This window comes from Manis pentadactyla, chromosome 11 (assembly GCF_030020395.1).
Source record: "Manis pentadactyla isolate mManPen7 chromosome 11, mManPen7.hap1, whole genome shotgun sequence".
NCBI classification, from domain to species: domain Eukaryota; kingdom Metazoa; phylum Chordata; class Mammalia; order Pholidota; family Manidae; genus Manis; species Manis pentadactyla.
In genome coordinates, this window is record NC_080029.1 from 115051097 (window position 1) to 115066396 (window position 15300).

The window sequence follows — 15300 nt, forward strand, 5'->3', positions numbered from 1 at the left end:
TCTGCCAAGGGGGCCTTGGGCATAATAGGGGCTCAGCCCATGACTTCTAAATTGAATGAGGTGTGAGCACTTCCCAGAAGAGCACTGAGTCCAATCAGTACTGTGTTGGGGTGTGGGCCCAGCCTGTGCCAGCCCGCATGCATGCACATGTATGAACACACACACACACACACACACACACACACACACAGAGAATGTGCATGGGCTCAGCAACCTTCCTTAGTTCCAGTCTGAAAGGACAGCACAAAACAACACCTTGTTCCCTCTCATAAGTAATATCTGTGTTTGGAGTCTCCACATCTGGCCAGGTGTAGACTGACCTCTGATGCTGACGGATCCATATGGACAGGTTTCCCATAGAAGGCTCAGTTCCTAACCTTGAACCAAAAGGCTGGAATACTGGGCCTGGAACCCCACACTTCACAGAAGATGACATAGAGGGATTTTAGATTTTCCTGCTGCAGTCCTAACAGATGCATTGTATGGGTAACACATTCTTACATAAAACTGGCCTAGATCTGCTTAAAAAATAACAGCATTGGCAAAAATGAACTTAATGAATGCACAACACACCACAAAATCACAGAAAGTGGGGTTTGAATTTGAAGGCGAGGGTATCATTGTATGTTAGATATCAAGCTGAGGTAATATGGCCTCAGTTGGAAAAATCTGAGTAGAGGAGAGAGAATTATGAAAATATGAGTCCATGTCAGCTGCACCCTACAGAGCTAAGCTTCAAGGACGGAGGGTGTTCATTTGTTAGTGTGCATGTGCATTCATTTTACATTCATTGATTCAAATATTGAGGACTGCTTTGTGTCAAGTACCATCCTGGACACTTAGTGACATTCATTAGATAGACGAGTTCCTGCTCTATCTTTCCATGTCAGTGGGAACAGAACTCCTTTTTTCTGGCTCCTGAATTAAATGGCATGCTATTCAACAGCAGGAGAATTCTCTGGTGGCATTTCTCCTATAAAATGCCCTGAACGAGTGTGGCAATGGATGCCAGGGCAATGGGCCCCACAGGCTGACCAACGAAAGTGAAACGGTGGTCATGGCACCCCCGGTGGGCCCTGGACTTCCTTTCTTTCTGCCACCTCTTCTCCTCCCCTTCTCCCCTGCGCTCCCTGGGTGGCCTTGGCAGGATCAGGCGCTGAGAATTGAGCTGTTGATGAAAGCTGACAAGAACTTGTAGTGCCGCTCTCCCACAGTCATTTGCATCCAGTTAGGGGATTCCCGAAGACCAGAGGAATGTGTCTCCGTCGTGGAATTAGAAGGGGAGAGCTGGGAGAGTCTCAACAGCAAACAGGCTTCAACTACAAGAATGATAAGATTCCAAGGCAGGAAGGAATCCAGTATCTGTTTGCAATGTCTGCCATTTGTAACGCAAAGGAGGGTCCTTGAGTCCTGTATTTATAGTACCCAAGGCCGGCCCAAACCTTCATTTCACAGGCGAGAAAGCTGAGACCGGGCGTGTCAATAACTTGCAAGAAAGCAGCAGGCGCATGGGTAGAACCAGACCCTCCAGATGCCGGGCCTCCAGCCAGTCAGCTCTCCTGCCACTGAGCCAGGCTCCAAGCACTTCAGGGGAACTTCTTCCCCAAGCTCCTCTGCATCTGTGAGTGAGGTCTGGGAGCTGGGAGCTGGGGATCACCCTGTACCCTGCCTGCCCTCTGTTTCTTTTGGCCCCGGTCATTTCCTAGTAACTATTTGAGGACAATAAAATACGGTGCAACTAAAGCTAAATCCAAACCAGAAACAGCAGGAGGTCCAGGTTTCCTGGATCTTAGCAACTGGCACCTCAAACCAATCTTCTCATAAATCCTTCCCTGCCTACCATGTGGAATAGGCTTTCTGACATCCCTTAACCCACTGGCCAAATGAGCACTCGGCCGAGAGCCTGCAGTGTGAGTCAAGATGCCACATGTGAGCTATGAGACCTTCAGCACATCACTTAATCTTTCTGGGCCTCTGTTTTCTAATTACTAATAATTCATCCAGCAAACATTTATTGGGTACCTTCGATGTCCCTGGGCATAGGTGTTGGGGATAGAAAAAGGAGACAAGGTCCTTGACTTTTAAAATCTAGTATAATGAATGGGTTAGTTAAATAAACAAATAAATGCACAAATGGGTTCTGGGTATTAGCACAGAACAGGGGGGAGTGGGGGCTTAGTCCTACCCTGGGGGTCAGAGGAGAAAAGTCTTCATGAAGGGGGTGATGTCTGATCCTCGTCTTGGATGAGGAGGAGGTGTTTGTTGAAAGTGGTGTGGAGACTGAAGGGGTGGGAAGGACACAGAAGGCAAGAAGGAATAACATGAGCAAAGGCAGGCGGCATGAAAGAATCAGTAACATTTGCAGTTAGCCTGAGAGAAGATGTGATGTGGGCACTGCCAGAGAGATAAGGCCAAGATAGGCCAGCCAGTGCCCTCCATCCCTTGGAAGGACCTTGGACTCTTGTTCTCTAGACCTGTGTTCTCCACAGGGTAGCCACTGGCCGCTGTGGCTACTGAGCACTTCAAATGTGGCCCATCCAGATTGAGATGGAAGTGTAAGACACATACCAGAGATCAAAGACTTTGTACAAAAACAAATGTAAAAACAGAGATGATTTCTATGCTGATTACATGTTGACATGATACTCTGGTAGATAAATAAAATATATTACTAAGCTTAACTTTACCTGTTTCTTTTTTCTTTTATTTAACGCAGCCTCAAGAAAAATTAAAATTACTTATGTCACTCTCATTATATGTCTATGAAAAGTGCTGTTGTAGACACTGGCAAATCATTGAAGGCATTTACTAAAAAGCAGGGGAGATGCAGATTCGATGTGTGCAGAATGCTCACCCTGGCAGCCAGTAGAGAAGGGAGACAATTAGAAAATTATTGTAATAATCTGTGATAAACAATGATAGGAGTCTGAATTAGGTTGGAGGCTGGGTGTTGGGAAGTAGATTCTACAAGGTTTGAAGACAGATTGGATGTTGGGGGAGAGAGGAGTAAGAGTCTCTAGGTTGCTGGTTGGGTGGCTGTGGACCACAGTGGTGCCCTGCAGGAAGGAGTGCCGAGAAGGGGCTCCATGAGGGGCTGCCGAGTTCACTAACTTGAGATGATTGCGGGCATTGAATGTCCGGTTTGAGCCTGGAGCGCTGGAGAAGAGTTTGGGCTGGAAACTTTGATTTTAGTTTATCAAGAGTAGATGAGACTCGAGGGGGAGTACGATCACCCAGGAAGAGGATGTAAAAGAAAAGAGGCAAGTGCTTGGCTTCAGGAAACAAACACCTAAGAGAGGGCAGGGAAAGAGGTCTGAAAAATACATGTTTTTTTCTGTCTGCCAACACCCTATGACCCCTTACCCTCTGCAACTCTATGCTCCATGCTGAGAGGTCTTTTAGCAGGGACATTTTTTCATTGGTTGATTTCAGAAGAAAACAAAAAAGCCATGGCTAAAGCTCAGCTTTCTGTTCCCCTTGAATGGAGCAATGATGACTAGGTGAGGATAAAAGAATCTGTCCAGCTGCAACCTCACTTCACAAAGCCAGTGTGGTGAGGCCCCGCTGGTGCAGTAGCTTTTCAGGGGGCCATTTGGTAACGGCATCCAACGTAGCAATTCTCCTTCTAGGGACTTATTCTGAGAAAATAATCTGGGATGTACACAAATGCTATGTGCAGAAGGCAGCACTTTCTATAATACCAAATAAAATTGGGAGCAACCTAAATGTCCAATTGTGGGAAACTGGTTTAATAAACTGTGATAGAGCCATGTGACAGAAGGCTCTACAGTCATTCAAAATGAAGTAGTAAATGTATATTTATTGACACAGAAAGATGTTCACAATACGTTCAATGAAAAAGCAGGTGACTGCAGTATAATTATCTCTAGTTAGTCGGTGTTCGTCTTCCTCATGGTTAAAGCCACGGGCTGTGTAGCAGGCTGCCTGACCGTCCGAGTAAGGTCACTCACTGCTGTCACCTCCCCATGCCTCAGTGTCCTCTTCTGGAATGGGGATGATGATAACAGCCACAGGCAGTTATACAAACTGAGTTCATCTAATCTGTGTAAAGTGTGTAAAGTGCTTAGAACAGGGCCTAACAATCCCAAGACCTCAACATGTGTTTGTCTTTATTATTATGTTAAAAATATCTTTATTGAGATAAAATTTGGCTATCACTCAACTTAAAAATGAGCAGATCAGTACTGTTGTACAATCAGCACCATCATCGATTTTACAACATTTTCATTAGTCCAGAAAGGAACTCTGTACCCACTGGCCATCACACCCCACCTCTACCCCTCCCCCAACCCCTGGCAACCCTGCCTTTACCCCTCCTCCCCCCAGCCCCTGACAACCAGCAATTTACTTTCTATCTCTAGTGATTGGTCTATTCTGGGCATTTCATAGACATATGTGGCCTTTGTGACTTGTTCTGCCACTTAGCATTATGATCCCAAAGTGCCGCAGTGCAGGTCGGTACTTCATTTCTTTCTTATTATCCGTATTATTATAACTTTTAAAACATTTTCCTACAGTGAAAGCACTTCATTTTTGTAACAAAATAACCAACCAAAGTCCGCTATCTTGAAGCTGGTGTCCCTCCCCATGGTTAGGTTGAGTTGCTTGGGAGAAGGGTTATTTCATAAACCCTTGTTTCTTTAAAGGTTATTTCATCCCTTCGATGTCTGAGTTAACCACAGGACGTTTGTTTCCAGATGCTGGGTTGATACAAGGGGCAGAGTATTCTAGATGTGTGTGTGCTTTTGAGAGGTGAGGACTCTGCCTCTCCCTTTACACACCCAGGGCCTGACTACTGGGGAGCACTCACAGGCCCCCTGGAGCCCCAGCCACTTTCTCAGACCTGGGCAGACGGTCCAAAGAGCCAAAACTTGTTCCCTTCCACCCTCTAGGAACCACATTCCTTATGCTGGTGAGGCCTGACTTCACTTCCCTTCTACACATTGTTTTCTTTCTTTTTTTTAAAAAGCTTTTTCTAAGTTGAGGTATAATTTTGACACATATATTCCATTCATTTTTAATGTAAAAATAGCATGCCAATATATTGAAAATAATCTAAAGACATATAATCTCACTGGCTTTATAGAACTATATTTTCAATTTGGCACACCACTGTGAGGTGGCTGTCCATATACATATGTGCTTTTAAACATACATGCAATTATAATGAACCAACAATTTTCCAACCACTATTTTTTGGGTCCACACTGTAAACTGAACCTGGATTGAGGGAGACCCTGGCTTGAGCCAAAGCTGTGTTTGTGACTCTTATTATCCCAGAAAATTGGAAAGGGAAAACTCAGTGACCTCTACAAACATACATACACAGAAGATACAAACACAAAAACACATGAACCCAGGGAGAATACTCACACAACATATACCCACTGGACTTAAATATATAGGCCTGGACACTAAAATCAAGTGTGATTTGAACAGACAGGCAGAGGCCTGGGCAGACAGAGGTATCACTCACACACACACACACACACACACACACACACACACACACACACACACACACACACACACACACACACACACACCTGAATCTCAATAGCACCTGGGTATACAGAGGGAGTGACCACACCAGGACATACACAGTGGTAAACACACAACATATACCCACTGGACTTAAATATATAGGCCTGGACACTAAAATCAAGTGTGATTTGAACAGACAGGCAGAGGCCTGGGCAGACAGAGGTATCACTCACACACACACACACACACACACACACACACACACACACACACACACACACACACACACACACACACACACACACACACACACACACACACACACACACACACACACACACACACACACACACACCTGAATCTCAATAGCACCTGGGTATACAGAGGGAGTGACCACACCAGGACATACACAGTGGTAAAATCAAACACACACACAGCCATAACCTACCAGGCTCCTCTCCTGGCCCCCACCTCCCAGACCTGCAATTTCTGAATGGGGTAGGAGCTGTTTGAGTGGGAACTCAAAAGAACTCTGTGAACCCTGCCCTGGTTTCCAGTATCTGCAGGCCCTTCCTGTCCTGCCCCACAGCCCTGGCTGGGGCTGGCCTGCACATAGCTGCAGGGGGCTGTGCCAAACCTGAAGCCCAGTCCTCTGCCCCAGTTCTCCCCGTGTCAGACCTGGTCCCTCAAAGTCACTTCCATGGACACTGCCTGCACTCGGCTCCTACAGTCACAGCCCCCTTCTCCTGGGGACACTGTCGACAAGACCAGGAACCCTGGTGGGGCCTCCAGGGACAGAGGAGCCAATGCTGGGCTGGCAGTCAGGGATCAGCAGTCCGATTCAGAGAGCAGCGGCTGAATTGCCTGCATCTCTGGCTCCCGCTCTGCCGAGCAGTCACAGTAACAACCCTCTTGTGGGGAACTTGGGAGCGTCAGATAAGACCCCATCCTGAAGTCCCCAGCTCAGAGCCCGGCTTACAGCAGACCCACAAATGGCATTAGTCCCTTGACCTCAGTTCTCTAAGATCTCAGAGGGGACACACCTGAGCCTGGGGTTGCTGGGGCTTGCCAAGAGGCAGGCAACCTCCTGTTTTCAATAACTTTTAGTTCTCCAAATGTGAGGTATCATGATCCCTGGGCTGGAAGGTGCTGGAAACCAAAGGCTGTCTTTTGAGCAAACCAGAGAACCATCAGTATATGGACTCACCATATCCATGTGTTGTGCCCTTTGCACAATTGCAGCTCTGGAGCGGAGGGTGAGGCCATCACACTCCCCATCACACCCTACCTCATCTTTACAGATCCCTGATTTCCCTGACCGATTCTCCCCTTTACCTCTTGCACTCCCACCCTCAAATGCCTATTCTACTGTGCTTAATGCATATTTTTTTCCTGTGTATTTTCTATGGTAAAATACACATAATAAAATGTGCCTTTAAGCCATTTTTAAGTGTATGGTTCTGTGACATTAAGTATATTCACACTGCTATACAACCATCACCACCTTCCACCTCCAGAGCTTTTCATCTTCTCCAGTGAAACTCCACACCCATGAACCACTACTTCCCCATTCCCTCTCCCCCAACCCCTGGCAACCAGCATTCTACTTTCTGGCTCTGAGTTTGGCTTCCCAGGTGCTTCATGTAAGTGGAGTCATACAGTATTTGTATTTTTTGACTGGCTTTCGTTCACTTAGCACAGTGTCTTTAAGATTCATCCACAGGTTGAAGATTCGCTCATCACAACATTCATTGATCACATGTGGTAGCATGAGACAGAATTTCCTTCTTTTTTAAGGCTGAGTATTTAATTGTGTATATATGCCACATTTTGTTTATCCTTCATCCATCAATAGATAGAGTTGTTTCCACCTTTTGGCTCTCATGAATAATGCTGCTCTACACATGGGTGTACAAATACAGATCTGAGTCCCTGCTTTCTTTTCTTTTGGGTAAATACCCGGAAGTAGAATTGCTGGATCGAGTGGTAATTTCATTTCATTTTTTTAGACACCGCCATCCTGTTTTCCACAGTGGCTGCATCATTTTGTATGCTCGCCAGCAAAGCACAAGGGTTCTAATTTCTCCACATCTTCTCCAACACTTATTTTCTGTTTTTTCTTCGATAATAGCCATGCGAATGGGTGTGAAGTAGTTCAGTGTGTATCTTTTTGTATGACTTCTTCCAAAATGTATATAGTTGTTTTATATACATGTCATTTTTTTTAACATAGGTAACATGTTATTTATTTTATTCTCTGTGTTACTGTTTTCGCTTGGAACTGTTTTTAAGATCCCTCCATTTGTTCATGTACACAGAACTCATTGCTTCTGCCTTTTGCTTAGTACTCTATAGTGAGCAGCAACCACGTTCATATATGTTGAAAATACACATGAGGCAGGCTCATGACATGGGTTATTTGATTCCTTACAGCATTACTAAGAGGTAGGTGTTATTATTATTCCCATTGTATGGATGAGGAAACTGACACACAGCGGTTAGAGGATTTGCCCAAAGCCACACAGCTGAAGTGGTAGAGCTAGAGGTCTAAGCCCACGCAGCCTGGTGCCACGGCAGAGCTCATGTGTGTGAGGTGCTGCACAGAGCTACAGGCAGAGGCACTCTTGACAGTTCTAGCCCTGACTAGATCCTGTCTTATCCCCACAGTGCAATCACCTCCCTTCAACAGATGACACCTTATGTCTGTGTAAAATGAAGACAGAACAATTTTAACACTCTTTTTAGATTCACCACTTGTTGATTAAACACCCTTTAGCTAATGGAAAAATAATCAGAACTGAAGTCATATGTTTGTTACTATCCAGTATTCCACCTGGGAGCCACTCCAAACACACGAAAACTCTTTGGCAAGTCCGTTTGTGAGGCAATTCCCTGATAGGATTACAGCCTCTGCCTCCAGCCCCATCCCACGTCTCTTGAACTTTGCACTTACCCTGATGAAAAATTAACTGGGCTAATGTTTCCCTTCCAAGGACGACCTCCGCAAAAGCCAGCCTGGCTGGGCTCCAGGAGACCAAGCACCAGAAGAGAGTTCCTATCCATCCAGAGCCACCTGCCCATTCACCGCCCAGAGCCAAGGGAGCAGGCAGGGGCTTCTCGGCACCGGAGGAATCCATTCCTCAGCCCTCCGCACTGCTCTGTGAAACTGGGCTAATTCTCTCAACTCCTCTTATGAGAAACTGAGGCCAGAGGAGCAAGAACTAGCCCCGAAATGGCACTTGTTGGACTCACATGTGGGTCCAGCCTGTTTTTCTGCGTGCCCAGCCGTCCACGTCCCGTGGGTGCTGGTAGATGAAGGAAGTGCAGGAAAGCATGTTCAGCTATGCTAACTAGCTGCTGAGTAACTACTTCCTCTGCTTAGGAAAATGAGAGGGCTGCACAAAGGGGCCTCCCAATGCCACAACTTTGGAGGGCTAGCTACTGCCAGGCCCCCGCCACTACATTGAATCCTCAGATCTCTCTCAAACTCTTAACCTCCCCAGAGCAAATTCTCCCTTTACCAGATATCCTTTCCACCTGTGTGAAATGAGGGGCTAGTGCTGGAGGAGAACAATTTTAATGCTCTTTCTATTCACCACTTTGCACAGTAAGAACTCTTCACTTCATTCTTGCAGCTGAGAGAAGAGATACTCAGTAAGGTGAAGGGAGGGCGAGAGCCAGGACTGAAAGCCAGGTCAGTCACGGATGCAGCTTGAGGCCCTTTCACTTGACCTGACTGCCTGTCAACAACAGTTGGACCTGCTTGATGTTCAGGTTAAATCGAATGTTTTACTGGGAGATGATGACCATGATGGCCCCTTTCTCCCAGGCACCCCCTACCCCACCTTGGTGCTTCTCTAGGCAGTCTACTCCTTAAGGCTAGGGGCCTTCACAGTTCATTTCAGCGTTCACAGAAATGAACAAGAGGGTTGCAACACGGAGTGGGGGGTGGGGGGGTGCTCCATAGGTCCATGTCTAACTGAACTGAGCCCCCTCATCCACACCGTTCTGCACGGCACTAGCAGTGGCCCCAAGGTGTGGTTCCAGCCCTTCCTGCACTTGACTGCAAAACTTTTCACATCAGATTTCCACAGTCACCTTAGGAGGTTGGGAGGAAAGCTATTTCTAGCCCCATTTTATAGGTGAGTAAACATTTCTTGTAGTGTCACAATAGTGCACCTGTGTAAAGAACAGTTGTTTTGCAAAGAGCTCTATGAATGATGTCATCTTTGCCTTCTGCAACTCTGTAAGGCAGTTAGTGGGCTCAGTGGCAAGAATGTGGACAGGCCTTACAGAGCATTAGGTTCAAATCCCAAATCCCAGCTCTGCTGCCTAAATCCTAAGTATCACAGTCTCTCTGCACTTCAGATGCCATACTGCGAGTGGGAGGTATAGGGACATCTACCTCAAGGGTCGCCATGAAGATTAAATCAGAGGGCAGTAGTTGAGTTACCTGGAACAAAGAAAGACATCAATAAATGTTGATTGCTTTCCTTTCTTCTCCTTTTTGATGAGGGCTGGGAAGATGGGAGTGAAACCCAAAACTACAGTGGCTGTGGGCTAGCAGGAGAACCAGTCAGGAACCCACCAGGTCTGTTAAGCCCTAGTTAGGGTTCAAAGATTTTCCTTTAAAGTCCAAGCAGGTAGGGAGTTAGAAGGAGGGGAGGGCAAAGAGCACCACCCCCCGCAGCAGCAGCCGACAAGCCTGTGAGAGGCCATCAGTCTCCACAAGGCAGAGACCCCTGCAGCTTCTGGGCTGACTTTGTGGATTGGGCCACACCTCACAGGGCTTTGTAACTCCCCACACAACTCCAGGCAGCTTTATGGTTTGCAGATAACTTCTTTCTCACCACTGGGGTTTTCCTGCTGTTAAAAACAAACAAAGGCCTTAGACATCCAAGTGAGAATCAGGTGGAGCAGGGGAAGCAGGAGAAAGGCCCTGGGGCCTGGGGTAACTCTTGAAAGCAGCTGAGGGGTTTGTGGGCAAATGCCCCCAAATTCTGCTGGTGGAGAGAAAATCCCCAGAGCTCCCCAGTATCCTGGTTTCTTTGCTCCCCCCCGAGGCTAACTTTGAATACATGAAGTTCCTGAGCAGCTTTTTGCTCCCCTTTTTGTTGAGTTCACAGCTTTGGAAACAAAGCTCTTTCTCCTTCGATGTATTGGTCCTCGAACTGCGGGTTTTTCTGAGTGGTAAGATTCCAAACACCCTGTAATGTAATTTCCTCCCCCCAAAGATAAATTTTAAAGCGCCGCCATTCATTCCTTCATGAATTCAACAGATGTCTTTGAAACCCATTTTCTGCTGGGCCCTTGATTCACAAGACCCAAGGGACCCCTGGCTCCAGCTATCCAGGGAGTCACTGGGGTCCCCAAATCTCCACCTCTGAGAGCCCACTTCTCCCCCTCCCCCCTAACTCCCTACTTCCACAGAGTCCCGGGGCTCTCGGATGGCCGGTGTGATCTCCCCGATGAGAGATTTCAAAAAAAGAAAAATCAGCTCCAGGGTGGCCGGCGCGTCCCAGGCTCCTGACCCGCATTAGCGCTCGCGCGTCCAAGTGCGCACCCCGACTTCCTGGGCCTTGGCCTTCGGTGCGGCCATTCTCGGACCCGAGTGCTCCCAGGGGTGCACCGCCAGCCGTTGGCCGGACGGTGCTCATTCGCTGCGAATCTAACCTCTCGGGCCCGCCACTCCGACTGAGCTTCCAGAGCGTGGGTTCCGAGAGAGGACGCACGGCCCAAGCCCAGCCCTGCCGCTTGGGGCCCCTCTCGCCGCTTCTTTCCCACGACTTCCTCCCGGCGCCCGCCGGCCTTCGGGTCGGGGCCGCGCGGGGTCCTGCGCGTTGCAGTCAGGGCCGCCGCGGTCCCCGGTCGCCCACGTGGGCGTGCTCAGCGCCGGCGGGGGAAGGCCGGGCGCCCTCCCGGAGGCCGGGGGCCGGCAGGGCGCCCGGGGGAGGAGGCGGCGGGGCGCGGGGGAGGAGGCGGGGAGCCCCGGCGGCAAGGGGGCGGTGACAGCGCTTGGAAAGGAGGCTGCACGCGGATTTGCATGAAACACAGACTGGCAGCGGGCGGGAGCGGGAGCGGGAGCGCGGCGCACGCCCCGGGCCAGCCCAGCGCGCGAGCGAGCGAGCGAGCGAGTGTGCCGGGAAGGAGGAGGGCGGCGGGGAGGCGAGGCTGCTGGGGCGGAGGGATCTGCGCATCAAAGCGAACGGGGCGAGCAAAGTTTGGCTGGGGGTTGGCCTTTCCTTCCTGGAGGCGGCACCCAAACAGCTACCCCGTGCGGAAACCCAAACTTTCTTCTGCCACTCCGAGTCTCGCGGCCGCCGCCTCCGACCCGCGCCCGGGGCCTCTCCTGCCCCGCGCCGCTGCTGTCCGCCCGCTCGCCTCCCCGCCGTCCTTCTTCCCGCCGTGGGAGCTGCTCGGGGCGCAGGGCGGCGCGCCGAGCCCCGCAGGCTGCAGCGCCGCGGCCCGGCCCGGAGCACCGGCAAGTTCCCCGAGAGTTGAGGCGAAGTTTGGGTGGCCGCGGCCGGCTCCGGAGGAGCTCCCCTCTGCGCCCCCGGCATCCCGCCGAGCCCAGCCTCGCCGGGGGCGCCCCTCGCCGCCCGCGCGCCCTACCCAGCCATGTCGTCCATCCTGCCCTTCACGCCCCCGATCGTGAAGCGTCTGCTGGGCTGGAAGAAGGGCGAGCAGAACGGGCAGGAGGAGAAGTGGTGTGAGAAGGCGGTCAAGAGTTTGGTCAAGAAGCTCAAGAAGACAGGGCAGCTGGACGAGCTGGAGAAGGCCATCACCACGCAGAACGTCAACACCAAGTGCATCACCATCCCCAGGTGGGCGCCCCGGCGACCCCGGGGGCGCGGTGGGGCCGACCGTGCGGGGTTGGAGCGGGCGTGAGCGTGTGTGTGTGTGTGTGTGTGTGTGTACGTACCGGGGGACCGGGAGCGCGGACCCGCAGGCGTAGGGGGACCCCGAACAAAACCTCTGAATTTGCAAAGATTCAGAGCCCGGGGCTTCCACGCGGGACTCTCACTTCCAGACCGCACATTGGCTTTTCACCTCCGGGCAAGTGGGGTGCCTCTGGCAGTGGCCGCCCCCACTCCGGCGAGCTGCGGGCTAGAAGTTGAGGCCCGCTTTGTTCGGCTCCGCCGGCCGGAGCCCCTCCTCCGCCGCCGCCTCCCGCCCCCGCGGCCCGCGCTCGTGGAGGTGGTGGTGTCTCTCCCTTTCTTTCTTCAGTCCTGCCTCTCCACTTCTTTCCTCCTCAGCAGGAATGCAGTCCGTACAGCTGGGACTGTGGGTGAGGAGCGGGAGCCTCGTGATTGACAGATTCCTTCTTCCTTCTCTCTTTGCCTTCGGGATTAGCATTTTTATCGAGTATTTTTAGACTCGCTTGTGCCAGTCTCCCGCCCCCTCCGCACACACGCACTTTAGTTGCAGAGCAATGCTCTGACTTTCAAATGAGAGACAAGTGGCAGAGAGTAGGGGCCTCTCCCCCGCCTTCGTCACAGTATTTTGGTCTTTTGGTCTGAGATTGCGGGTAGGTGCTGAGAAGAGGGAGCTTGGAGCTGATGAGATAACAAAGCGCACCCCAAAGTGGGCCTCGCATCGGTGCTCGCATTCCTGCAGAGCCCTCCTTCCCAAAGCGCTTTGCCATCTGTCTGGACCGCCTTTATGCTCCACATCGCGCTAGCTAGGTCAGGCGGGAGCTCACAGATGGCTGATAGAAAGGGTCAGTGACTTCTCTCCACTTCCCTGGGCCTTTTCTTAGCTTAGACACCCCTTGCTGGGAATTGGTGTGTGTGGGGGGGTGGGGGAGAACCTTGGCCTCCTGTCTTCAACTCAGTCCCCTTTAAAGTTTGATTGTACTCCAAGGCAATGTGTGGTGGGGGGTGACTTTGGGGTCCCAGGCCTCAGAGAAAGGAGTAGAGGGTTTCCAGGGCCTGAGCCCCGCACAGATTGTCATCCTTGCTCCTGGGCCAGGAGCGGACTCCATCCTTGGCCACCTGCTTGGGGCAGCTGTATGGGGGCTGCCAGCCGTGTCAGGCAGGCACAAAGCAACATCTGTCCACAGGAACCCAGGGCAGGCCTCCTCTGGAAATAAATGCCACATATGGTGGGAGTGCTGACTTAAAAAATAATTTTTTTTTTTTTGGTGACTGGGCGGATCCAGTCACTAAAGGGAGAGAGAAGGCAGTGTGCTGTCTGGGAAGTAAGTGTGCTCTGGGTGTGTGATCAGGAGCCAGAGTTGACTTCAGAGGAGGTGGTGTGTTGTAATGATTGGTGAGCCCTGGATTGTGGTCCCAGCTCTGGTTCTTAATTCGTATTTATTCTGTTGTTTGTAGGGGAGGGGGGTGGTGAATGAGCGATATACTTATGCTGCTTGGGGAGGTGTTTGCAAAACCTGCCTTTTTTCTTGCCTGGGCGCACTGAGGACTAGTGCTTTATGCCTTGAAATAGAAAAAAAAATGGCACCAATTATAAAACAAGTAGCTGTATAAAGTGTTTTACAGTGTTCAAAGTACTTTCACATGGTTTTAATGAGATCAAGAAAGAAACTCCTGGAAACTGGACAGGGCCGGTAGGCTTAATAGAGAGGCAGTTAGTCTCATTTTTGAAGTTTGCAAAGCTTTGGAGGAGAGAGATGTAAGGACTTGACATGGTAGAGGTGGGGTTGCGAGCCCACGGGTTCCTTTTCCTAGCGGCCGAGCTGAGCTGCTCTTTGCGTTGACGGGTCTGAAGGCGTCCTTCGCTGACTGCTAGAGCACTGTTAGCCGGTGTGGGGAGCAGGCTGTGGGTCTTTGCTGGTAAGGTGGCTATGGCTACTGTTCAGTCTTTGTGCTGCTGACAGCTTGGAGGAAAGGTCTTGCTTTGCCTTGCCTTGGTAGGAGTTTGCCCTCTGGGGAAGCAGACCTCTGGCTGGCTTTTTCCTCTTCCAAATCCCCCAAGGCCAGAAGCATATGAATGCTTTCAATGTTTTTGAGAGTTCAAGTTAACTTGCCCTTGGCCTTCTCATGACTCTCCTAGGCGTGGGGCATCTCCGACCTGCCCGGAAAGGGCCTACTGCTAAGGCGGATTTTTTTTCACCTTTTCTCAGTGAGGGAAGCCCAGTTGTTTGGGTGGATCCAGACAAAATGGATTTCCATCCCTGGGTCTTGTGCCCACGCCTCTGGGTCACCTTGTCTCCCGTGGCAACAGCTGCTAGTGTTTGGGTCGTGGGCAGAAAACTAAAGGCCACATCTTGGGGATGTGGCTAGCTGGCCTCATGCTAGTGATATCAGTGTGCTTGTTAAGCCCCATAGATTGTGGGGTTGCTTGTCAAATTGCTCTCTCCACACTGCCTTTTATAACAAGGAAATGTTTAACCTAGTCGTCCCACTGCATGAGGGTGGGGGTGGGGTGGGCACTGGGTGCTTAAAAGTACTTTGCAAGCACTGGACCTTGGGGTTTAAGGAGCCCTCAGTCTAAGGAGATTTTGACATGCATGTTTTGGCCAATACCTAATCATAAGCAGCAACAGCCCCATTTGGCAATTATAGCTGTATACTGGGGCGTTCCAGACCACATACCTCTTCTCTGTTACACCAGCTCTAACCTGTCTCAGTGATCAGGAGAGATGGAGTGCTACAGGCTCACTGATAATCAAGAATGTAAAAAAGGCGGGTGGCCAGGAAACGGTAAGAGTTTGATTCGGGATACACCAACCGAGGGGCTGTCAGGAGACTCCGAGGCCTGGCAGGATGGGCAGAACTTAGACTTAGAACTCATACAGCATCTTGCTTGTCACCTGCTTGAGTACCTGAGTAA

The 15300-nt window shown here is 50.4% G+C and overlaps 2 protein-coding genes across 4 annotated transcripts in view; one reads left to right on the forward strand and one right to left on the reverse strand.

The window, feature by feature from the left end:
* The window catches only part of AAGAB (alpha and gamma adaptin binding protein), a 304376-nt gene that overhangs the window by 128449 nt on the left and 160627 nt on the right, over positions 1-15300 (reverse strand). The window lies entirely within an intron of this gene.
* SMAD3 (SMAD family member 3) overlaps positions 11598-15300 on the forward strand; it is a 145211-nt gene continuing 141508 nt past the window's right edge. The window contains exon 1 of one of the 3 annotated variants that reach the window (XM_057488915.1): positions 11598-12329. In XM_057488915.1, coding sequence (XP_057344898.1) covers positions 12124-12329 — 206 coding nt within the window. In that variant the 5' untranslated portion in view covers positions 11598-12123. The remainder of the gene's footprint in view (positions 12330-15300) is intronic. The other 2 variants (XM_057488916.1, XM_036932255.2) reach the window with 2 other exon arrangements.